Raw genomic sequence first — 26,226 nt, 5'->3', positions numbered from 1 at the left:
CGAGATGTGGGAATTCTTTTTTCCTGCAAAATATATGGATATATGGAACATGCAACTGACAGTTAATCTCACAGCTTGAAATCTTAGCAGCACAGATCACTGATTGTTCCTCCTGCTCACTGATGAAAAACACTATGGAATTCTGTGAAGCAAACAAGGTTCTCCTAGAATTCTCTGCTGCTCTCACTTCCAAAAGCTTGATGCAAAGATACTAGCTAGTTTAGGTGGAAAGCTCATGAGTTCAAATATGTCTGTCATCTTTAAAACATGAAGCTGAGGGCATTCCCTTAAAGATAATAATAATAAAAAATGCTGTGTTAACTTCTTGCAGGTACACTGTCAATCATAGCTGACCAGACCAGCTGATCAGCTCTTACTACCACCTTCCTTCTAATCCTTCAGTGTACATATGATAGAGGGTAACCCTCCCTTTCTCAGTAGTGAAAAGTCATGACAAAAGGGACACTGCAACTGCAAGACCAAGACAAATGATTCTGCAAATGCTCAAGACGAGAGAACTGCTGGAAGCCACACTGAACACGAGCTTTAAAATGAGACTATTTCAACAGAGATTCTCTTTCTTATTTAAATTGTAATTCTTTCAAGCACCTCCCACTTAAGAGTTGTGGACTTGCTCATCAGAAACTAATGGTAACCTGGAATTAAGAAAAGGGAATCTGTATTTTTAAAGGTCTGTTAACGTCACATTCCTAAGTGAGTGAATGTGATTTCCTTTGGTTGCCAAGACAGCCACAGTTACTGTGGTAACCACACAATAACAGGGATACTTCACAGAAACAAACTCAACTCACCTGCACAATGATGCCCTTGCTCTTGTACTCGGCATGGAGGCCTCGAGAGAAGAAATCCACAAAAGCCTAGTGAGGGTAAGGGAGGGAAATAAGCACAAGTCGTCAGGCTGCCCAATTTAAAGTCATCCAAGAAATTTGAAAAGAAAACTAGCACAGGGGTTTTTCTGGATATATCATTTCAAAATAGCTTTTCCCTTCTAGTTCCTTGAAATTGGTCATATTTTAAGGAACTTGCACACTGACAGTAACTAAAGATTTTTTTGTTTTATACGTAGATTTACTTCTACTTGTTTCTGTAATATCCAGAAATATTAATTATGCTTTTTATTCTATTGTGATCCACTTTTATCTATGTTGTGAAAGGCAGAATATTAATCAAATCAAGTGAAGAAAATTGATGCTATCCACTAGGTACATTTTTTGCATGCTTAGAGTTCTTCAAATCTCATATTTTGGTCTTTAGGAAAATTTTCTCTTGAACTGGTATATTACAGTAAGTCAACAGGCTTCCGTACAATGTCACCATACAATGTGCACAGAATTCCATATTAAATATTTTGGTTATGGTTTGTTCCCTCACACTGTCACCAATCACACAATTTTCTCTCTGTATATGAACAAGTACACTGAAGAAACTATCAGTACTATCCTGCCTATGGTTATAAGGGGGGCACTGGTTTCTAATGCATGCATTTACTGACATAAGCATGCACTGCAACAACTCTACATGCCCCACCATTTGCCCTTTGCAAACTCCATGCTGCCCAGAAACCAGTGAAAACTGAGGGATCAGCAAGGATGGCCACAAGATGTCTGTGGCCTCAGATGTGACTGGCACTGGTAGTGAATTCCTGCTCACAGTCAGAAAGCAGAGTTGGGAAAAAAATCAAGGAAACAAAGAAGTATGGTAAAAAGTATTTAATCATGTGTATAGTTTGCTGATACAAAAGTCACCAGCCTGATGTGGCCACATTTCGGCTTACACTTGCTTCAGGGGCATATGATGTTACCTTAATGGGGAATCTCAAAATTTCAAACAACATACTAAATGACGGCAACAGGGGCAGACTGAGAATGGTCTGGGCCCCCGGGCTCTAAGAGTGGTCTGGGCCCCCTGCCTGGCCACTGCCCGACGCCCCCCCTACTGTCACAGCAGATGCCCCCACCATCCCAGTTCTTTTCTACCCGCTGTGCTGCTGCTACTCCCCCGCCTGCAGATGCAAATTTCAAAAACTGACATATTTCAATCACTATACTATATGTTAAATACACACAAAACAAAAAAAAATGGAAAATATGATGATACCAATTTATTGGATCAAATATATTTTCCAGTTAGCTTTCAGAGGCCAAAACCTCTTTCCTCAGGTCAGGACAGTATACTGCTATTAAAGTATTCTGTTCTGACATGAGAAAGGAGGGTTGGGTCTCCAAACATTAGCAAAAATGTATTAAAACTAGTCCAATAAAGATATCTTATTTCCATTTTCTTTATTAACACAGCTACCACACTACTTTATACTAAACTAAAAATAAAATTCATTTTTCCTACCTTTGTTGTCTGGCCGTTTACTTTTTTCTAATTGTGTTGGACCAGTCTCTTGTTTCTTCTTTCCTCGATCTCTTCTTAACTCTCACCAGCGTCTATCCCTCTCTCTCCCCCCCCCCTTTTCCATCCAGCATCTGCTCCCTTCTCCTCTCCCCCCCCCTTTGCATCCAGCGTCTGACTCCTCTCTTCCCCCTTTCCATTCAGCGTCTGCCCCCTCTCACCCCCTTTCCATCCAGCATCTGACCCTTCTCTCTCCTCACTTCCATCCACTCAGGCCCCTCTCTTTCCCTAGTTCCATCCAACATCTGCCTTTGCTCTCTCCCTGCCATCCAGTTTCTGCCTTCACTCTCTCCCTGCCATCCAGTGTCTATCCTCTCTCCCCTGTACCCTCCATCCACCACCTACCCTCTTTCTCTCTCTCTCTCTGCCCCTTCCAACCACTATTTGACTTCTCTCTCTCTTCCATCTAGCATCTGCCCTCTATCTCTGCCCTTTCCATCCACTATCTGCCCGTCTGCCCTCTCTCTCCCCCCCTTCCAACCACTGTCTGCTCTCTCTCTTCCTTCTATCCACTGTCTGCCCTTTCTCTCTGCCCCTTCCATCCACCATTTGCCCTCCCTTTCCCATACATCCAGTATCCAGAGTCTGCCCTCCCCCTCTCTCTCTTCCATCCATGATCTGTCTCCCCCCTCTCTCTGCCCCCTCTTTTCAGCTCCCAGTTCCAGCCCCATTATCCCACCTGTCCCCAGTTCCAGCCCACTTCCCCCACCTGCCCCCCTTTTCAGCCCCAGCCCACTTCTCCCACCTACCCCCCTTTTCAGCCCACCAGTTCCAGCCCCACTATCCCACCAGTCCCCAGTTTCAGCTCCTAGTTTCAGCCCCAGCCCTTTTCTCCTACCAGTCTCGAGCTTCAGCCCCAGCCACTTTCTCCCTGTCCACAGTTTCAGCCCCTAGTTCCCACAGTTTCAGCCCCTGCCCCTTTTCAGCCCCCCAGTTCCAGTACTAGCCCCTCTTATCCCACCTACCCTCTTTTTCAGCCCCAAGTTCCAGTCCCCTTCATCCACCTGCCTTGCATTATGGCCCCTCTTCAGCCCCAGCCCATTCTCTCATCTGCTCCCCTTTTCAGTCCCAGACCCACCTGCCCCAGGCATGGCCCCATTCCCCCTCCTGCCCCCTTCTCAGACCCTAGTTCCAGCTCTAGCCCCCTTCTCCCATCTGAGCCCTCCCCCCCAACCCAGTCCCCACCTGCCTACCCTAAGCTCCCTCCTCTCTGCCACCCGGTCCCCTGCATTTTAAAAACCTCAGAATCCACGGTGCAGCGCCTCGTGTCTGCCTGCCTGTGAAAGAAGCAGATCGCCTCGTCGTCTGGCCTTCACTCACTGCATTCCACCCTCGTGGAAATAGGAAGTTACATCAGAGGAGGGGGGAACGCAGTAAAGGAAGGCCCGATGACCAGGCGATCCGCTTCTTTCATGGGCAGGCAGACACAAGGCTCTGCACAGCGGATTCTGAGGTTTTTAAAATGCAGTGGTGGCTGCGGCAGTAGGGTAGTGTGTGGGAATGGGGAGAATGGCAGGCATCCGGGTAGAGCCTCTGGGCCCTCGGGCACTGCCCGGTTGCCTGAATGGTCAGTCCGCCCCTGGACAGCAGATAAAGACCTAAATGGTCCATCCAGTCTGCCCAACAGTCACACTCATTATCAATTCATAATTAAACCAAAAATGAATTTGATATAACATACTTGCTCATGGTCTTTCTTTGGCATTTCTGGGATATAAACCGTAGGAGTCCACCTGGCACTGTTCTTATGTTCCACCTACTGGAGTTACTGTTGACGCCCACTCCAGCCTATCCAAATCTGTCTTGTCATTTGCAGGACACAGACCATAAAAGTCTACCTGGCACTGTCCTCACATTTCAGCTACTGGAGTTGCTGTTGAAGCCCTCTCCAGCCCATCCTACACTTGATTGCCATATACAGGACAGAGACCATACAAGTCTATATGGCACCGGCCTTAGTTCTTCACAGCCGGAGTCACCATCTAAGTGCCTTTTGACACAGCAACACATATGCAGCCATTTAAGTTTTGTTTTCGGGGTTCTTTTTTAACTATCCATTTTCTAATTAGAGATCCTCTATGTTCATCCCACATTTTTTTGAATTCTGTCACCGTTTTTGTCTCTACCACCTCCCTTGGAAGAGCATTCCAGGACATAAGTACATAAGTAATGTCATACTGGGAAAAGACTAAGGGTCCATCGAGCCCAGCATCCTGTCCACGACAGCGGCCAATCCAGGCCAAGGGCACCTGGCAAGCTTCCCAAACGTACACACATTCTATACATGTTATTCCTGGAATTGCGGATTTTTCCCAAGTCCATTTAGTAGCAGTTTATGGACTTGTCCTTTAGGAAACTGTCCAACCCCTTTTTAAACTCTGCTAAGCTAACTGCCTTCACCACTTTCTCCGGCAACGAATTCCAGAGTTTAATTATACGTTGGGTGAAGAAGAATTTTCTCCGATTTGTTTTAAATTTACTACACTGTAGTTTCATCGCATGCTCCCTAGTCCTGGTATTTTTGGAAAGCGTGAACAGACGCTTCACATCCACCTGTTCCACTCCACTCATTATTTTATATACCTCTATCATGTCTCCCCTCAGCCATCTCTTCTCCAAGCTGAATAGCCCTAGCCTTCTTAATCTTTCTTCATAGGGAAGTCGTCCCATCCCCGCTATCATTTTAGTCGCCCTTCGCTGCACCTTTTCCAATTCTACTATATCTTTCTTGAGATGCGGCGACCAGAATTGAACACTATACTCAAGGTGCAGTCGCCCCATGGAGCGATGCAACGGCATTATAACATCCTCACACCTGTTTTCCATACCTTTCCTAATAATACCCAACATTCTATTTGCTTTCCTAGTCGCAGCAGCACACTAAGCAGAAGGTTTCAGCGTATTATCGACGACGACACCCAGATCCCTTTCTTGGTCCGTAACTCCTAACGTGGAACCTTGCATGACGCAGCTATAATTCGGGTTCTTTTTTCCCACATGCATCACCTTGCACTTGCTCACATTAAACGTCATCTGCCATTTAGCCGCCCAGTCTCCCAGTCTCGTAAGGTCCTCTTGTAATTTTTCACAATCCTGTCGCGATTTAACAACTTTGAATAACTTTGTGTCATCAGCAAATTTAATTACCTCACTAGTTACTCCCATCTCTAAATCATTTATAAATATATTAAAAAGCAGCGGTCCTAGCACAGACCCCTGAGGAACCCCACTAACTACCCTTCTCCATTTTGAATACTGACCATTTAACCCCACTCTGTTTCCTATCCTTCAGTTTTTAATCCACAATAGGACATTTCCTCATATCCCATGACCCTCCAATTTCCTCTGTAGCCTTTCATGAGGTACCTTGTCAAACGCCTTTTGAAAATCCAGATACACAATATCAACCGGTTCCCCTTTGTCCACGTTTGTTTACTCCTTCAAAGAATTGAAGTAAATTGGTCAGGCAAGATTTCCCCACACTAAAGCCGTGCTGACTCGGTCTCAGTAATCCATGTCCTCGGATGTGCTCTGTAATTTTGTTTTTAATAATAGCCTCTACCATTTTCTCCAGCACTGACGTCAGACTCACCGGTCTATAATTTCACAGATCTCCCCTGGAGCCTTTTTTAAAAATCGGCGTTACATTGGCCACCCTCCAATCTTCCGGTACCACGCTCGATTTTAAGGATAAGTTGCATATCACTAGCAGTAGCTCCGCAAGCTCATTTTTCAGTTCTATCAGTACTCTAGGATGAATACCATCCGGTCCAGGAGATTTGCTACTCTTCAGTTTGCTGAACTGCTCTATTACGTCCTCCAGGTTTACCGTGAAGTCAGTAAGTTTCTCCGATTCGTCCACTTGAAATACCATTTCCGACACCGGCATTGACCACCTTCTCCATGAAAAATAATTTCCTGACATTACTCCTTAAGCCTACCACCCTGCAACCTCAATTCATGTCCTCTAGTTTTACCGTTTCCCCTTTTCTTTCCTCTAAGGTATACATAGTAAGGGCTTCCAGTCTCTTCTCATATGTCTTTTGGTGCAAGCCCCATACTGTTTTTGTTGCCTTCCTCTGGACCACTTCAAGTCTTTTTACATCCTTAGCAAGATATGGCCTCCAAAACTGAACACAATACTCCAAGTGGGACCTTAACAACAACTTGTACAGGGGTATTAACGCCTCCTTTCTTCTGCTAGTTAAGCCTTTCTCTATGCAGTCTAGCATCTTTCTGGCTACAGCCACCAACTTGTCACACTGTTTCATCACCTTCAGATCCTCTGACCCCATCACCTCCAAGGTCCCTTTCCCTGTCTGTGCATATCAGTCTCTCACCTCTTAGCACATACGGCTCTCTTGAATTTCTACTTCTCAAATGCAACTCTCTGCACGTCTTTGAATTAAATTTTAAGTGCCAAACATTAGACCATTCTTCTAACTTCTGCAAATCTTTTCCACTTCCTCCGGGGTGTCCATGTTACAAATCTTGGCATCATCTAGCAATGAGATCTAGTCAATAGGGGTACACTGTCTACTCACCCTGGTCTGCTTTAAGTATAGCTTTAACAAACTTGGTCCATCATCAAAATTAAGTTTATCATGCCTGAATGATACTCTTTAGAAAAATGTATGAAGCAGTATTTGTGATGGTACACATTATTATGTATACACCAACGAACCCACCCTTTCTTCAATTACACGGAAGTCTAGAAGATAACCAGCACGCGGAAAACTCAAACCATTTAAGGACTTCTCAAAGATGAGAGACATTAGAAGACCTCATACAACAAGGCTCTTAGTTATTATCGCAGAAAATAAGAAAGAACAGATTCAAGGATAAATCTGACAAAAATAATCCTAACTACTGCAAGCTCAAAACATTTGAGCTCTCACAAACCATTCTGTAGCAAACATAAGCAGGAATCTTTCCAAAAGGAAATTATGTCAAAGACAATACTCACACTGTGGAGAAAACTTTGTGCCTTAAATTCTTGATGGAGAAATAAAAGGCATTCAAGTGTTCAGGTTTTGTTTTATTTTTTAAACAAATCATGCTGGTCTATGGACACTGCAACAGAATGTACTTTCACAATCAGAAAAATACCAGCATTGTCACCAGAACTCAACTGTAACTAAAGGGTCCTTTAACTAAGACAGGTTAAAGCGAATGCTACATACCTGTAGAAGGTATTCTCCGAGGACAGCAGGCTGATTGTTCTCACTGATGGGTGACATCCATGGCAGCCCCTCCAATCGGAACACTTTCTAGCAAAGTCCTTTGCTAGTCCTCGCGCGCCGATGCACACCGCGCATGCGCGGCCATCTTCCCGCCCGAACCGGCTCGTGCCGGCCAGTCTCATATGTAGCAAGACAAAGAGAAGGGAAGACACAACTCCAAAGGGGAGGCGGGCGGGTTTGTGAGAACAATCAGCCTGCTGTCCTCGGAGAATACCTTCTACAGGTATGTAGCATTCGCTTTCTCCGAGGACAAGCAGGCTGCTTGTTCTCACTGATCGGGTATCCCTAGCCCCCAGGCTCACTCAAAACAACAACCATGGTCAATTGGGCCTCGCAACGGCGAGGACATAACTGAGATTGACCTAAAAAATTTTCCAACTAACTGAGAGTGCAGCGTGGAACAGAACAAACATGGGCCTAGGGGGGTGGAGTTGGATTCTAAACCCGAACAGATTCTGAAGCACTGACTGCCCAAACCGACTGTCGCGTCGGGTATCCTGCTGCAGGCAGTAATGAGATGTGAATGTGTGGACAGATGACTACGTCGCAGCTTTGCAAATCTCTTCAATAGTGGCTGACTTCAAGTGGGCTACCGACGCTGCCATGGCTCTAACATTATGAGCCGTGACATGACCCTCAAGAGCAAGCCCAGCCTGGGCGTAAGTGAAGGAAATGCAATCCGCTAGCCAATTGGATATGGTGCGTTTTCCCACAGCCACTCCCCTCCTGTTGGGATCAAAAGAAACAAACAATTGGGCGGACTGTCTGTTGGGCTGTGTCCGCTCCAGATTGAAGGCCAATGCTCTCTTGCAGTCCAATATGTGCAGCTGACGTTCAGCAGGGCAGGAATGAGGACGGGGAAAGAATGTTGGCAAGACAATTGACTGGTTCAGATGGAACTCCGACACAACCTTTGGCAAGAACTTAGGGTGAGTGCGGAGGACTACTCTGTTGTGATGAAATTTGGTGTAAGGGGCCTGGGCTACCAGGGCCTGAAGCTCACTGACTCTACGAGCTGAAGTAACTGCCACCAAGAAAATGACCTTCCAGGTCAAGTACTTCAGATGGCAGGAATTCAGTGGCTCAAAAGGAGGTTTCATCAGCTGGGTGAGAACGACATTGAGATCCCATGACACTGTAGGAGGCTTGACAGGGGGCTTTGACAAAAGCAAACCTCTCATGAAGTGAACAACTAAAGGCTGTCCCGGGATCGGCTTACCTTCCACACGGTAATGGTATGCACTGATCGCACTAAGGTGAACCCTTACAGAGTTGGTCTTGAGACCAGACTCAGACAAGTGCAGAAGGTATTCAAGCAGGGTCTGTGTAGGACAAGAGCGAGAATCTAGGGCCTTGCTGTCACACCAGACGGCAAACATCCTCCATAGAAAGAAGTAACTCCTCTTAGTGGAATCTTTCCTGGAAGCAAGCAAGATGTGGGAGACACCCTCTGACAGACCCAAAGAGGCGAAGTCTACGCTCTCAACATCCAGGCCGTGAGAGCCAGGGACCGGAGGCTGAGATGCAGAAGCGCCCCTTCGTCCTGTGTGATGAGGGTCGGAAAACACTCCAATCTCCACGGTTCTTCGGAGGATAACTCCAGAAGAAGAGGGAACCAGATCTGACGCGGCCAAAAAGGAGCAATCAGAATCATGGTGCCTCGGTCTTGCTTGAGTTTCAACAAAGTCTTCCCCACTAGAGGTATGGGAGGATAAGCATACAGCAGACCCTCCCCCCAGTCCAGGAGGAAGGCATCCGATGCCAGTCTGCCGTGGGCCTGAAGCCTGGAACAAAACTGAGGGACTTTGTGGTTGGCTCGAGATGCGAAGAGATCTACCAAGGGGGTGCCCCACACCTGGAAGATCTGTCGCACTACACGGGAACTGAGCGACCACTCGTGAGGTTGCATAATCCTGCTCAACCTGTCGGCCAGATTGTTGTTTACGCCTGCCAGATATGTGGCTTGGAGCACCATGCCGTGACGGCGAGCCCAGAGCCACATGCTGACGGCTTCCTGACACAGAGGGCGAGATCCGGTGCCCCCCTGCTTGTTGATGTAATACATGGCAACCTGGTTGTCTGTCTGAATTTGGATAATTTGGTGGGACAGCCGATCTCTGAAAGCCTTCAGAGCGTTCCAGACCGCTCGTAACTCCAGGAGATTGATCTGTAGATCGCGTTCCTGGAGGGACCAGCTTCCTTGGGTGTGAAGCCCATCGACATGAGCTCCCCACCCCAGGAGAGACGCATCCGTTGTCAGCACTTTTTGTGGCTGAGGAATTTGGAAAAGACGTCCCAGAGTCAAATTGGACCAAATCGTCCACCAATACAGGGATTTGAGAAAACTTGTGGACAGGTGGATCACGTCTTCTAGATCCCCAGCAGCCTGAAACCACTGGGAAGCTAGGGTCCATTGGGCAGATCTCATGTGAAGGCGGGCCATGGGAGTCACATGAACTGTGGAGGCCATGTGGCCCAGCAATCTCAACATCTGCCGAGCTGTGATCTGCTGGGACGCCCGCACCCGCGAGACGAGGGACAACAAGTTGTTGGCCCTCGTCTCTGGGAGATAGGCGCGGGCCGTCCGAGAATCCAGCAGAGCTCCTATGAATTCGAGTTTCTGCACTGGGAGAAGATGGGACTTTGGATAATTTATCACAAACCCCAGTAGCTCCAGGAGGCGAATAGTCATCTGCATGGACTGCAGGGCTCCTGCCTCGGATGTGTTCTTCACCAGCCAATCGTCGAGTTATGGGAACACGTGTACCCCCAGTCTGCGAAGTGCCGCTGCTACTACAGCCAAGCACTTCGTGAACACTCTGGGCGCAGAGGCGAGCCCAAAGGGTAGCACACAGTACTGGAAGTGACGTGTGCCCAGCTGAAATCGCAGATACTGTCTGTGAGCTGGCAGTATCGGGATGTGTGTGTAGGCATCCTTCAAGTCCAGAGAGCATAGCCAATCGTTTTCCTGAATCATGGGGAGAAGGGTGCCCAGGAAAAGCATCCTGAACTTTTCTTTGACCAGATATTTGTTCAGGGCCCTTAGGTCTAGGATGGGACGCATCCCCCCTGTTTTCTTTTCCACAAGGAAGTACCTGGAATAGAATCCCGGCCCTTCTTGCCTGGATGGCACGGGCTCGACCGCATTGGCGCTGAGAAGGGCGGAGAGTTCCTCTGCAAGTACCTGCTTGTGCTGGAAGCTGTAAGACTGAGCTCCCGGTGGACAATTTGGAGGTTTTGAGGCCAAATTGAGGGTGTATCCTTGCCGGACTATTTGGAGAACCCACTGATCGGAGGTTATGAGAGGCCACCTTTGGTGAAAAGCTTTCAACCTCCCTCCGACTGGCAGGTCGCCCGGCACTGACACTTGGATGTCGGCTATGCTCTGCTGGAGCCAGTCAAAAGCTCGTCCCTTGCTTTTGCTGGGGAGCCGAGGGGCCTTGCTGAGTCACACGCTGCTGACGAGAGCGAGCACGCTGGGGCTTAGCCTGGGCCGCAGGCTGTCGAGAAGGAGGATTGTACCTACGCTTGCCAAAAGAGTAGGGAACAGTCTTCCTTCTAAATGCGTGCTTGTGAAAAATGAAGAAAAAGCCCTCAGAAACCGTGGGTAAAATACCCAGGGTTTAGTGCGCGGTTATGTTATTTTATGTTTTTTGCCCTATGATAGAATCATGGCGTGTGTTATAAAATAACATAACCGCGCACTAAACCCTGGGTATTTTACCCACGGTTTCTGAGGGCTTTTTCTTCATTTTTCACAAGCACGCATTTAGATATTAGAGCTTTGTTTTTTGTATTAGGTTACTTGTCCTGCTCTAATAGTTACTGCCTTCGTTCTATGGTTTTGTTCAACAGTCTTCCTTCCCCCAAAAAATCTTCTACCTGTAGAGGTAGAGGCTGAAGGCTGCCGGCGGGAGAACTTGTCGAAAGCGGTGTCCCGCTGGTGGAGCTGCTCTACCACCTGCTCGACTTTCTCTCCAAAAATATTATCCGCATGGCAAGGCGAGTCCGCAATCCGCTGCTGGATTCTATTCTCCAGGTCGGAGGCACGCAGCCATGAGAGTCTGCGCATCACCACACCTTGAGCAGCGGCCCTGGACGCAACATCAAAGGTGTCATACACCCCTCTGGCCAGGAATTTTCTGCACGCCTTCAGCTGCCTGACCACCTCCTGAAATGGCTTGGCTTGCTCAGGGGGGAGCTTGTCCACCAAGCCCGCCAACTGCCGCACATTGTTCCGCAGGTGTATGCTCGTGTAGAGCTGGTAGGACTGAATTTTGGCCACGAGCATAGAAAAATGGTAGGCCTTCCTCCCAAAGGAGTCCAAGGTTCTAGAGTCTTTGCCCGGGGGCGCCGAAGCATGCTCCCTAGAACACTTGGCCTTCTTTAGGGCCAAATCCACAACTCCAGAGTCGTGAGGCAACTGAGTGCGCATCAGCTCTGGGTCCCCATGGATCCGGTACTGGGACTCGATCTTCTTGGGAATGTGGGGATTAGTTAGAGGCTTGGTCCAGTTTGCCAGCAATGTCTTTTTTAGGACATGATGCATGGGTCCTGTGGACGCTTCCTTAGGTGGAGAAGGATAGTCCAGGAGCTCAAACATTTCAGCCCTGGGCTCGTCCTCCACAACCACCGGGAAGGGGATGGCCGTAGACATCTCCTGGACAAAGGAAGCGAAAGACAGACTCTCGGGAGGAGAAAGCTGCCTTTCAGGAGAGGGAGTGGGATCAGAAGGAAGACCCTCAGACTCCTCGTCAGAGAAATATCTGATGTCCTCTTTCTCTTCCCACGAGGCCTCACCATCGGTGTCAGACACAAGTTCACGGACCTGTGTCTGCAGCTGTGCCCGGCTCGACTCCGTGGAACCACGGCCACGGTGGGAGCGTCGAGAGGTAGACTCCCTCGCCCGCACCGGCGAAGCTCCCTCCGCCGACGTAGTCGTGGAGCCTTCCTGGGAGGCTACCGCAGTCGGTACTGCAAGCGGCACCGATGTCGGAGACCTCACCCCGGGCAATGGGCCAGCCGGCGCCTCGCTTGACGGTACCGGTGGCGCAAGCACCCCCGGTACCGGAGGGGAATGGCGCAACAGCTCTCCCAGAATATCTGGGAGAACGGCCCGGAGACTCTCGTGCAGAGCGGCTGTGGAAAAAGACATGGAAGCCGATGCAGGAGTCGATGTCAGAATCTGTTCCGGGCGTGGAGGCTGTTCCGGGCTGTCCAAAGGGGAGCACACCGACACCTCTTGAACAGAGGGCGAGCGGTCCTCTCGGTGCCAATGCCTACTGAGCTCTCGGTGCTGACACGGGAAGGGGACCGGTGACGATGCTTCTTCGATTTTTTGGGACGAAGCATGTCACCGGAGCTTCCCGGCACCGACGAGGAGGACGTAGAATCCAGCCGTCTGTTCCTCGGGGCCGAGGCCGAAGGAGGTCGGTCTCGGGGGGGCTGTACCGCAGGAGCCCTCAGGGTAGGGGGAGACCCACCCGAAGGCTCACCGCCACCAGCAGGGGAATGGACAGCCCTCACCTGCACTCCAGACGAAGCACCACCGTCCGACGCAGCCCTCCGATGTCTCGGCCCCGATGCAGAGGGCCGATGCCTCGATGCACTTGATGCAATCGGGGGCGAGGATGAAGGTCCGGGCGCCGACGACGTCGAAGCAGTCGATACTCCCGGTGCCGATGTCGACGAAGAGCCAGAGAACAAAACGTTCCACTGGGCCAATCTCGCTACCTGAGTCCGCTTTTGCAAAAGAGAACACAGACTACAGGCCTGCGGGCGGTGCCCAGCCCCCAGACACTGAAGACACGACGCATGCCTGTCAGTGAGCGAGATTACCCGGGCGCACTGGGTGCACTTCTTGAAGCCGCTGGAAGACTTCGATGTCATGGGCAGAAAAATTGCGCCGGCGAGATCAAAACTCAAAATGGCAAAAATGGCACCACAAAAAAAGGGAGAAGAAAACTTCGAACCGAGGCCTAAACAGGGCCTACCCCGACGACAAAAGAAAACTTACCGGGGCAAAACTAGAAATACAGGAAGGGGAACAGACCGAAAAGGTCTCCTTCCGACACTTTTTTTTTTTTTAAAGCGAAGTCCAAAAACGACGCGCGAGGTCAACTTTTGGGGCGCGAACGGCGAAACACTACTGTACCGAGCGCGGACAAAAGAAGACTGGCCGGCACGAGCCGGTTCGGGCGGGAAGACGGCCGCGCATGCGCGGTGCGCATCGGCGCGCGAGGACTAGCAAAGGACTTTGCTAGAAAGTGTTCCGATTGGAGGGGCTGCCGTGGATGTCACCCATCAGTGAGAACAAGCAGCCTGCTTGTCCTTGGAGAACAATTAGCGCATGCTACATGCTGTGCAGCCCACTGTAGTCCTATGGACTACACGGTAGTTACTTATTTGTTGCATTTGTACCCCACATTTGCCCACCTTTTTGCAGGCTCAATGTGGCTTACATAGTACCGTGAGGCATTAGCCACCTTCGGTGATGAAACAAATACAAAGTGATGTTGTGGTCGAATGAAATTTGTGTGTTATATATGAGGCATATTTTCAAAGCACTTAGCCTTCCAAAGTTCCATAGAAACCTATGGAACTTTGGAAGGCTAAGTGCTTTGAAAATATGCCTCTTAGGGGCTCATTTCCAATATATTTCACAATTGTAGACATCTCTTCGGAGAGGAGTATTACAAGTTCGTTTTGCTTTTTAATATATATTTCATATATATTTTTTAGAAGAGAGGAGACCTAAGAGAGTTTTGTCTCGTTATTTCCCTTGGAGCACACATTCCGAGTTATATTTTCTGAGGTTACAAAGACCCCTGAGGCAGGCCTTTGGGCCAAAACACGGCCGTGTCGGGTCATTTTTATGTACATTATGTTACTTTTTAATTTTTATTTTTCATGTGAATAAATATATATATTTTGTGAGTAGGATGTTGCCATTTTTCTTAGGGAAGAGACCTTGTTGGAACATGAAGTTTAGGTGGGCTGTGAGATTTGTTTTGAAGCGATCGGGGGCAGATTTTATTAGGTAGCTGGGGCAGGAGTCCAATTTGTAGTGAGTGTTGGAGGCTCTATTAATCGCATGGGCCATTGTTTCCTTGGTGAGGAGTGAATTTTGACCAGGTTCGGTCCGCTGGGTATTCTCCTGAGATTGGGTCTAGGCCATTGATGAAGTTTTCGATATCGGTAGTGTTCTGAGGAAGATTGTTACGTAGTTTTTACAATTTTTTTCATTGAAGTATATGGCAAGTTTGTCTGCCGATGGGATGCTGAGTTGGTTGCGGTGACCGAGGTAGTGTCCAGTAGTTTATGTACGAGTTGGTATAGTTTCTTCGTATCTTTGTGATCTGGTCCTATTTTGGTTTTATAGTATGACCTTTTGGTTTGTCTTATTGCACATTTGTATTTTCTTTGTGTTTGCTTCCAAGCGTTAAGTGTGTGATCGTCTTTTATTTTTATCCATGCTCGTTCAAGCTTCCTGGTTTGTGTTTTTAGTTTTTTCAGTTCGTCGTTGAACCATGGTACTGGGTTATGTGTACATGATGTTCTTATTGGAATGGTGCTATTTCGTCTAATATGTTTTTGCATCTTTTATCCCATTCAGATAGGAAGTTTATGGAGTCCGTTTGTGCTGTCCATTCGTTATTATATATCTGTTGCCACAATGTGTTTAGGTCTATTTGGCCTCTTGTGGTGTAGGTTGTATGTTCTTGTGCATGATATGAGCCCTTTTCCCGCCAATTACATAGTAACATAGTAGATGACGGCAGAAAAAGACCTGCACGGTCCATCCAGTCTGCCCAAGATAAACTCATGTGTATACCTTACCTTGATTTGTACCTGTCTTTCTCAGGGCACAGACTGTATAAGTCTGCCCAGCAGTTTATCCTGCCTCCCAACCACCTGTCCCGCCTTCCATCACCGGCTCCGGCACAGACCGTATAAAAGTCTGCCCTCCCCTATCCTCGCCTCCCAACCACCAACCCCTCTTCCCCCCACCTGGGATAGGTTTAGTTTGTAGTGATTGGTCCAAGGTGTTTCTGTCCATTTAATATCTGTTATTATCAGGTTCTGGTCAGTGGACAAATTGTGTGAGATGAGGTCAAATGTGTGCCCTTTAACATGGGTTGCTTGCATGTGTGACCATTTAAGATCCCATGAGTGGAGGAATTCCTTGCATTCGCGTGCGTTGGTAGAGTTTGGGTCCTCTAGGTGAAGAATGATGTCTCCTAAAACTAGTATGTTGGAGTTAGTTACACAAGCGTTTGAAATGAAGTCCATGAAGTTAGACTGGCTTTCGTTCCAGTTATCTGGTGGTCTGTAGAATAAGACACAGTTCAGATGGTCAAGCAGGGATTCACTTTGGATTCTAATTGAGGCAATTTCAAGTCGGGTTGTTATGAACTCAGCAGTGGTATCAGTGTTAAAGTGGGATCAGTAGATTAGTGCTATCCCTCCGCCTCTCTTTTCCTTTCTGGTCCAGTGAGTGATTTTGTATCCTGGGGGGCAAAGGTCAAGGATTATGGGGTCCTTTTGATCATGGATCCAGGTTTCATTTATAAAGATTAGATCAAGGTTTTCTGACGTGATCCAGTCTGTTACTGTAGTAGTTTTGTTTACAACATAGTAACATAGTAGATGATGGCAGAAAAAGACCTGCATGGTCCATCCAGTCTGCCCAACAAGATAAACTCATATGTGCTACTTTTTGTGTATACCTTACCTTGATTTGTACCTGTCCTTTTCAGGGCACAGACTGTGTAAGTCTGCCCAGCACTATCCCTGCCTCCCGCCACCGGCTCTGCCACCCAATCTCGGCTAAGCTCCTTAGGATCCATTCCTTCTGAACAGGATTCCTTTATGTTTATCCCACGCGTGTTTGAATTCTGTTATTGTTTTCATTTCCACCACCTCCCGCGGGAGGGCATTCCAAGCATCCACTACTCTCTCAGTGAAAAAATACTTCCTGACATTTTTCTTGAGTCTGCTCCCCTTCAATCTCATTTCATGTCCTCTCGTTCTACCTCCTTCGCATCTCCGGATCTGGTGTTGATATACCCCACTTGGATTGTTTGGTATTGCGCTTTATTGTTTGGTGTTGTGTGAATTTTTGTTAGTTGTCGTGTCTTTGTAAGTGTGTGTTTGTTATGACCTTTCTTTCTTTAGTGTGTGCTAATCTGTTAGTGCTCCTTAGTAAAAGGACCCCTAAATGTTTACAAAAGGATAAATCAACACTCTGCAGTTAGGCTTCAAAAAGGCTAGAATCAGACACTTGAAGATTGTGGGTAATGCATCCCTTAAAGATGATAAAAAAAGACACCAAAGTCTACGTTTCATGTTTCACTTATATATATATTTGATACTGGCATGATCATTTACCAACATCTCTAGAGCCGGAGTGTTATGATTGGGGTCAGAACCCCTCTCAAACTTACCTCTTTCCTGGGGGTCAGCTTCTTAGCTGGCTTCTGTTTCTTTTCTCTGTCCTTTCTGAGCTGGCTCTGTCTCTCTGTGCTGGCAGCTTCCAGCAGCATGGGGTTAATTGTTTTACTTTACTACAGCTGTGTGGGTGGACTGAGTTAACTCTACCTCTCTTTGGGTGTACTGGCTTCAAGTGCTTCAAGGTGTTGCATTGGTGTGGGTTGGGCCTCTATGGGTTTCAGTGTGCTCTCTGGGTCAGTGTGCTGTTGCCTAGGTCTAGGGAGTGTGACATCATCAGGGAGGGCCATGATAAGGAAGTGGTGTTGTTTCCTTCAGGGCCTTTGCAACAGTGGTGTTTTTGCTTTAGGTAGGGTGGTGCAGTGTGCACTACTGACTTTGTGTCTAGTTTCCCTGCTTGCTTTTGCTAAGGGCCAGGTTAGTGTTAGTGCAGTGTGCACTAGTGACTGTGTGTTTAGCTTTCCTGCTTTTCCCTTATGGTTCCCCTGCTTTTCCCTCTTGGTTTTGGAAGCATTGCTGTGTGTAGGGCTTTGGAAGCTCTGTTGTTGATAGAAGTACTTCAGGGTTTGGTGTTGTTAGGAACACTGCAGAGTTTGCTTTTAGAAGTACTTCTGGGTTTGTGCTATTGGGAGCATTGCAGTCTTTGCTGTTGGTGTTTGGTGATTTAGAATCACTTTTGGCTTATGTGTTAGCTTCCCTGCTTTTTCCTTGTGGCTCCCCTGTCTTCCCTTTTAGTGCTAGGAGCTCTTCTGGTTGCTTGCCAGAGTAGTGCTTAGGAAGCACCTTGTTAGTTGTATCTAGCTTGCTAGAGCAGTGCTTAGGTAGCTTGTTAGTTTTGTGTTTAGCTTATTAGTGTAGAGCTCTGCTTGTAGCTTGGTGCTTAGTAGCACCTGTGTTAGCTTTGTGTTTAGTTCCCTGCTCTGTTAGTTTAGGGCTTAGGAAGTCCCTTTCTTGAGCAGGGCTTAGGAGCTCCTGTTTAGTATAGGGCTTAGGAAGTCCTTTTGTCAGTTTACTGTTAGGAACACTCCTGCTGGTTTAGGGCTTGGGAGCACGTAGATCAGTTTAGGTTTAGGAGCACTTCTGTTTCCAGTCCTGGTCCCTGTGTCATCCGGTATCCAGTAAGTCCTGCCGGCTACTCGAACCCAGGAGCTCAACTCCAGTGTGTTCCGGTCCGGTGTGTGTTCCAGTCCTGTGTCCTCCAGTCCGGGGACTTGCAGTCCAGTGTTCCAGTCCTGTGTCCTCCAGTCCGGGGGATTCCAGTCCATGTGTTCCGGTTCGCTGGGCAGTGCCTGCAGTCCCTGCCGGTGTGCTTGCCCAGTGTTGGTTGGTGGGTTTTGCCTGCTGCTGTTGCTCCTCGGCAGCAGCCCAAGGGCTCACGTTTGCTCCAGAGCCCGGCCCCACGGGCTCTGAACCTGAGAACCTGACACGGAGTAAGTTGTTTAAGAGTTTTTGGCCACTTACAGTAGTATTCTTCTATAGCAGAAAGTTAGCACCTACTTTTATTTATAAAATAGGCTAATAGGCACATTTTGACTGCCTTAAATTAGGTTCCCAGTTATACAATTATCCTCTATAGGCCTCAGTTTATAATTAGATTCCTAACTGAAGTCCAAAAGGCACCTATTTTATAAAGGCAACCAAATCACTATTTGTATTGATAAAACAAACTCCCAGAAACAGCCCCAATAGTGCAATGGATGGGCAGACTTGATAGATCATAGGATTTTTATTTTCTGTTTTCTATTTTTCTATGTAAAACAAAAAAGTAAATGCCAACTTGTTGAATAGCACAGATGAAATCAGCAAGCCACATTTCTTTAATAGCAGTACAGTGCTGTCAAGTCAATAAATTAAGGAATTTGATTAGCTCAATATAGCACTGAAGTACCAGAAAGTCCCTGTTAGCATCAAGCAACATATTAAATTGGAGGCGAGGTGCAGAGGGAAGTGGACAGACAGGAAGAAATAAACATGGGTAAAGCCTCTGGAAATACATTAACATTGTTCCAGTTGATATTCAGCTGGTGATGGTGAGCCTGATTCAAAGCCACTGAATATCGGCTGCTGGCCAGCTCAGCGTGGTTTAAGCAGGCAGGAGCCATTCTGAATATTGATGCCATGATATTTTGGCCATTTGTGATGTCACATGTTTGTGTATGAGGCTCTCTCACTGAAACAACACAGCTTTGCACAAAGCCACTGGATTGACTGATCACATTCTACAGTACAAGAAGGAGTTTTCTTAGTTTACGTGAGCATGCACACACAAACAAACCTATGCATAAAGTCAGGAAAGAAAAAGAAACCAGGAGACAAAAGCGCCGGGGGGGGGGGGGGGGGGGGGGGGGGTGAACTTAGTCTCCATTGTCCAAAGATAAGAAGCAGCGGGGCAAGAAAATTAGTGCTGGGGACATCTCGTGGCAGGCCTGGCAGTATTGTGTGCTGACAAGGACCCAATCCCTACAGGCAGAAGGGGAGTTACATTGCAGTCACAACAAGGATGCTAGAAAGGTTAGGGGAGTCAATGGCCAACCTTTTGGCAGTGGTGGTGGATCCAGCCAGCTGCTGAATCAGGTAATAGGAAGCTATGGAAAAGGGAATGAGTGAAAGGTGGGGTGAGTGAAAAGGTGAAGGGAGGGGAGAATGAACATAAGGGGGGAGGAGGAGGAGGAGGAGTGCTGGGAGGAGGAAAAACATTGGGAAGAGAACATGGGAGGAAGTGTAAATATAGGGAGAATATCTAAAAACACCCACAACCACACATACTTAAACCATTTAATACCCTAAAACAACTCCATAAACCTATACCCACATTTCCAACTCTCACATCCACACATCTATATTCTCCTTGTAGTCACAAATATACATTGTCTCCCCTCACCCTCCCCAATATACCACCATTCACAATGCACACCTCACACACCCTACCAAAGACAGGAGTTAAGCACATTTCTCTCTACAGAATTCCTATACAGACATACTTGAGACTGTGAATGAGGGAAAGGGAAAATGCTATTGCATCATTGCAAGTATGCACTTTTTGAACTTGTTTGAAGCATAAAAGTTGGTAAATATGCTTTAAAGCACACTGAATAAACTAACAAAGACTGTCACTCTCTGTTTGTTTGTTTTTTAGCTTTCCCCTCCCCTCCATTTGGCTAAAACAAATGGGAGATCATAAAAGACCTATTTCAACAGGCAGCCCTTTTGAAGAGGGCATACCAAAAAACAGAAATTTACCTTGGTAGCAGAGTATATTGTCAGTAATGGAACTGGGTATAAGGCACTGGCTGAGGAAACGTTCAGTATTACTCCCTTGGATCTGAAAAATGATACATAGCCATAAATAAGCAGAGGTTTTTGTTTGTTTTTTTAAATAGCAAAAAAAAAAAAAAAAAGCATTTTTGCTGACAATTTACAGTCAAATGAAAAATAATGGTCATAAAAACAAAGAACATGAAGGCAAAGCGGATAAAAAACATGCAGCCTATCAAGTGTGTCCACCCACACCAACTGCTTTCTTACAATCCTTTCCCTCTTTCTCAGATGTCTTCTGGGCTGATTCCATATTTTCTTAAATTCAGGTATCATCCTTATCTCCACTTTGAGGCTACTCAATGCATCTACCACTCTCCTTCAGACAACTTTTTCATCCTCATCTCGTAACACATCATTCCATATTTCCTTTCTAAAGAGAGAAGGCTTACCTCCTGCATATTTAGACCCTGGAAGTATTTAAATGTCTCTATCAAGGGACCCTTCCATTTTGACTGTGTGGGCCCTATAGAATCAACTTCAATAAAGTTCAGGGACCCACAGCAGTTTTTCCCTCCCTCACTCAAACAGCTCCAGTCTGTTCCATTTAGTCTCTCTCTCTCCCCCCCCTCAGCCTCACCCTTCCATGCTCTACCCTTCAGCATGTGCCATCTAGTATTTCTCTCTCTCCCTCCAACCTATACCTTCTAATCCCCACTTTCCCTTATCTCTTTTTTTCTAATCCCTGTTCTCTCCATTCTCTCTCTTGCTTCCCTCCACCCCAACCAGCATTAGCCCAAGGGGCAGGAGTGACCGAGGATCATGCCTGCCACTCTAACTAGTCTCCATGGAGAAAGTTGGCAGGTGCCAGGGGAAGGGGAAGAGAAATCAGGAGATGGATTACAGTATTTACAACCTGCACTGACTCTTGTAAAGACAGCTACCCAATTTCTGGCCTACTCTTTTTGCATTGCTGTAGCAAAAGAATGTGCAATGTTCCCTGCTACAGTAACACAAAATTAAGTTTACTATACCAGTTACTAACTGCAAGTTAGTGACTGGTGTGGTAATTTAGCCACAGTAAAATTGCAAATTAACTTGCAGCTTAGTAATTAATTCTTTTGATCAACACTTACTAGACAAAATGGTTGACATTCAGCGCTCAAGGCCGCCGAGAGACTGAACCGGGCCCGGGGCAGGACAGCTGCCGCCCCCCCCCCCCCCCCCCGATCGCTGCCACAACAGGATTGAAATGCCTTGGCTGAAGGGGATCCCGAGGCCCCGCCAGCAGAACATGTTTTCCTCCAGCGCTGACTGCCTGTGGCTGTTTTTCCTCTCAGAGCATGCTCGGTTTCGAAACCAAGCACGCATGCCTGAGAAGAAAAGCAGCCGCTCAGCAAGCAATGGGCAGAAGAGTAGCACTGGAGGAAGCTCCGGGTCCTCCCCAGCCTCCAAGGGGTCCCGGTGCCAGAGTTTTCTCTTTCCTGCTCCTGTCGGGACACGATCACTTGGGTCCTGTCAGGAGCAAGAGAGAGAGACCCTGGTGCTAGGCCCCCCTTGGAGGCCCTAGCCCAGGGCATTTTGCCCCCCCCTTGCCCCCTCCTCTCGGCGGCCCTGTCAGCGCTATTTAATTGGCCAAGAACAGCTCCTGACTGGTTAAATAGTGCTTAACCAGCTAAGCACTAATATTCAGTGCGAGATAGTCGATTATCTCCGCTGACTATTACCGCTTAGTGTAGAGCAATTAACTGGCTAGCTGTGAATACTCAGCATATCACCAGCTAAGTTTAGCGGCCAAACAGGACCACCTAAATAGCAGTCCTATCTTTGATGCTATAACTTTAACCAGCTAGCGCTGAATATTAATTTGGCTGGTTAAATTTAAACCGGCTGGACCCCCCCCCCCCCCCGCATATTCAATGCCAGTCACTGGAAATGACCCGGCATTGAATATCCAAGGCTCAGCGCCAATCGCGGGACTTAGCTGGCCTGCCTCCCGCGGGCTGAATAATCAGCCAGAAAGTGTTTACCAATTGTAAATAGATATCACTTCGATATGAAGGAATGTGAGAAAAACGCTTTCAACCTTGCAGGTCCTTTTAAACTTCTATCACTTTTCACTAATGTTATGCATGTGGTTGAAACAGGGCATTTTTAAAGAAAATGTTGGTGTGCAGGAAAAGAAAACAAATTTAATCTTGTCAACACGCCCTAACGCCTAAGCATCATTCCACCTTAAACAATACAGTACAAAAGATGCTATATTTAGCTTTTCCATTGTTACTATGGTAACCACCTCCTGCTTCAGCTGTACACAATGTTTATAATTCCAGGGAAGTGGAAAGAACAAGTTTCCTTCATAATATAATTATGCATTTACTATTTCTACTGCAATAAATACAATGGTTTGATTGTAATTACATTTGTCTGGAAATGCAGTCAATTGTCCCAAGCCTGCAGTCACCAAAGAACTGGGAATTTCTCTTCACTAAGACACAACAACAACAAAAAAAAGTTGAAGCTGTGCGAGACTTTTTCAGCATGACACACATCTCGTCTGGGAAAACCAACAGTTCTGTTTTTAGCTCAGTACAAACGCAAGTGTTGTTGATTTGAAGGCTGAAGCTCATTTTTTCTAAATTAAAAAACATTTTTTTTTCTCTCGTCTCAGATAAGTAAATGAGGAAAAGGGCAGCAAATAAGTACTGCAGTCTGATCCCCCTGGACAATCACAGCCACATTAGATTTGTTGCACAAGAAACCTGCAAGTGATGGAACAGTGCAGAACTTTTTGTATTAGATAAGATAATGAAAAAGCACATTTAAACAAATGTTTGTTTACTCTTGCATTTTTATGCGTTAACAAATATTATAGTTCTTCTACTGGTACAGTATTCCTTGTCCTGAGTGTGGTATGTGGCTTCTCAGTTCGGTATTCTAAAGTTGCATATTATAGTCTACAGTAGACACAACTGGTCTTGTTTAATCATGAAGCCCTGACATCCCTGAACCCAATACTACCCATTCTAGGCATAGTGAAAAATAAGACGTAGCCAACTCTCCAAACTCACAGCTTCAGACTTAACCAGCACCGATTCTTTGCTGAGCACGGAATCCCCATACTACACAGAAAGGGCTAGATTCTATTTATGACGCCTAAAAAAATTGGCGCTGACAAAATTACATCTAGGTATCAAACATATAAACGGCGAGTGACCGTACTCACTCGCAAATGCGCAGTAGAGACTTCCCTCTCTGCCCCGCCCCCGCATCAATACGTGATGACGGGGCGGGACAGAGAGGGAAGTCTCTACTGGCATGCTGCAGACGTCGGAACCGCTCCCCCTCCTCCCTCCCCCGAAGTCGCCGACGCCGCTCCATCTGGCCCGAGCACTGTGAACTTACATCACCACGCAGCAGCAGGCACATCAGCAAAGCTGCCGTCGGGCTTCCTTCTCTGCCTTTGTCCTGCCCTCGCCGACATTACATCACACGAGGGCGGGACACAGGCAGAGAAGGAAGCCCGCCCCGACGGCAGCTTTGCTGATGTGCCTGCTGCTGCGTAGCGATGTAAGTTTACAGTGCTGCTCGGGCCGGGTGGAGGGGCGGCGGCGGCGACTCCGGGGGGGGGGGGGCTCGGAAACCCCCCCCCTCCATTCCAAAAGTAGCCCGTTTTCACGGGCTCAACGGCTAGTATTCTATAAACTACGCCTAAAGTTAGGCATGGTTTATAGTCTACACCTAAATTCAGGCATACTTTATAGAATATGCCCAGCGCCTGTTTCCTGTGACTACATTTATTCACGGCCATTTACACAAAATAAAACATGGTGTAAATGCCGACAACTAAGTTACATTGGAACAGGCATATTCTAAGCATGTATATGCAAGGAACACCCACGACCTGTCCATGCCCCTCCCATAGTCATGCCCCCTTTTTAGATCTGCATCTTAGAATGTACGTGCATTAATTTTATAGCTTACACTTAGAAAGTTGTGTGCGTAAATTCTAATTAGAGCAAATTAGTGGTGATCATTGCTTAAGTGACAATTATTGGCACAGATTGGCTTGTTAAGCCAATTAAGTTCCATACACAAAAGAGAATACAACCAGATTTCTGCACACAATATAGGTCACACTATATAGAAACTGAGGGAAGTCCTTTCTACCTACTTCTAATTGTAGCAGGAGGAATAAGAGCTGTTAAGTGAACCACGCACTACTGGATTTCAGGCTACAAATGTGCTTCCACTGAATGGTCATCCTCCATGCATAGGATCACCTATACCCAGTTATTACTAGGTGGAACACAAGTGGCATAAAAAGAATGCAGAGTTGGGGGTATACAATGAATGCTAAAAATGGAAGTCCCCAAATCATAACAATGAACCTTCCAAAAGTAATGAGAATCATCACCAAAATAAAGAACCTAAAAGGCGGCCCTCATGGACCCTCTTTGGATATCCCCCAATGTCCCACACATTTGAACTCCCTGGACACTCCTCAGGACTTTTCAGTTGGTACATAGTACCAGCACCTTTTTTCTAGGCCTGCATTTCTTTGTAGTAGAAGTGAACATAAAAGGCAGTGTGGGACTTTCAGCCTGTGCCCATGCTCAGCGAATTATAATAATAACTGTATCGCTCCATGGTGCGACCTCATCTTGAGTATTATGTTAAATTCTGGTAGCCGTACCTCAAAACAAGATAAAGCGGAACTAGAAAAGGTTCAAAGAAGAATGACCAAATGAAAGAAGGGATGGAACTCCTCCCATATGAGGAAAGGCTAAACAGGTTAGGGCTTTTCAGCCTGGAAAAGAGACGGCTGAGGTCTACAAAATTCTGAGTGGTGTGGAGCGGGTGGAGATAAATTGATTTTTCACTCAAACAAAAAGTACAAAGACCAGGGGACACTCAATGAAACTACAAAAACAATGAAACTTCTAAAACATATAAAAGGAAATATTTTTTTCACTCAAAAGAATAGTTCCGCTCTGGAACTCGTTGCCGGTGCATGTGGTAATGGCGGTTAGCGTATCTAGGTTAAAAAAAATTTAGACAAGTTCCTGGAGGAAAAGTCCACAGTCTGTTATTGAGATGAACATTTTATTTTTTGGATTTTGCTCACACGTATTCAGTAGTAGCTCAGGGTGAGTTACATTTAGGTACACTGGGTATTTTCCCTGTCCCTGGAGGACTCATAATATAATTGAGTACCTGAGGCAATGGAGGGTTAAGTGACTTGCCCAAGATCATAAGGAGCAGTGGGATTTGAACCGGCCACCTCTGGATGTCAAGACTGGGACTCTAACCACTAGGCCACTGTTTACCCTGAGATTGGTAGCATGGAATGGTGCTACTAATTGAGTTTCTGCCAGGTACTTGTGACCTGGATTGGCCACTGGTGGAAGCAGATACTGGGCTAGATGGACCATTGCTATGACCCAGTATGGCTGTTATGTTTGCCAGTCCCAACTCCTCTGACATAGAAAACCATCTTGGGGGTAGAATGGTAAGTGAGGACATAGGCTATGAGTTCTCACGATGCCCCTTACTTTCATTTTGTGGCAATGGCTGACGACAAGAAAAAGGGAAAGAAAAGTTACTCACCTTTAGCATGAGTTCTCTGAGGACAGCAGGCCAAAGTATTCTCACAGCTGAGTGACATCATCCGATGAAGCCCAGTGAAAACACTGACTAGCGAGACTAAAAACTTTATAGTAGCACCCCACTGCACGTATTTGCTGATGCCTTCCCATCTGCTGTGCGAGCACGGGTCCTTTAGTCATATACGATAGCTAAAGAATACAACTCCAAGGGGAGATGGGAGGGTATATGAGAACACCTGCTACAGGAT

At 46.8% G+C, this 26,226-nt stretch overlaps 1 protein-coding gene across 1 annotated transcript in view; it reads right to left on the bottom strand.

Annotated features, from left to right (window-relative positions):
- Window positions 1–26,226, bottom strand: part of HSD17B12 (hydroxysteroid 17-beta dehydrogenase 12) — a 342,292-nt gene that overhangs the window by 24,132 nt on the left and 291,934 nt on the right. The window contains exons 8-9 of the mRNA XM_030200806.1: window positions 20,355–20,436; window positions 813–878 (exon numbers count right to left, since the gene is read on the bottom strand). Of these exons, the coding sequence (XP_030056666.1) occupies window positions 813–878; window positions 20,355–20,436 (148 nt within the window). The remainder of the gene's footprint in view (window positions 1–812; window positions 879–20,354; window positions 20,437–26,226) is intronic.

Source organism: Microcaecilia unicolor, chromosome 4, assembly GCF_901765095.1.
Source record: "Microcaecilia unicolor chromosome 4, aMicUni1.1, whole genome shotgun sequence".
Classification (NCBI taxonomy): Eukaryota; Metazoa; Chordata; class Amphibia; order Gymnophiona; family Siphonopidae; genus Microcaecilia; species Microcaecilia unicolor.
This window is presented reverse-complemented; position numbering and strand designations above follow the sequence as displayed.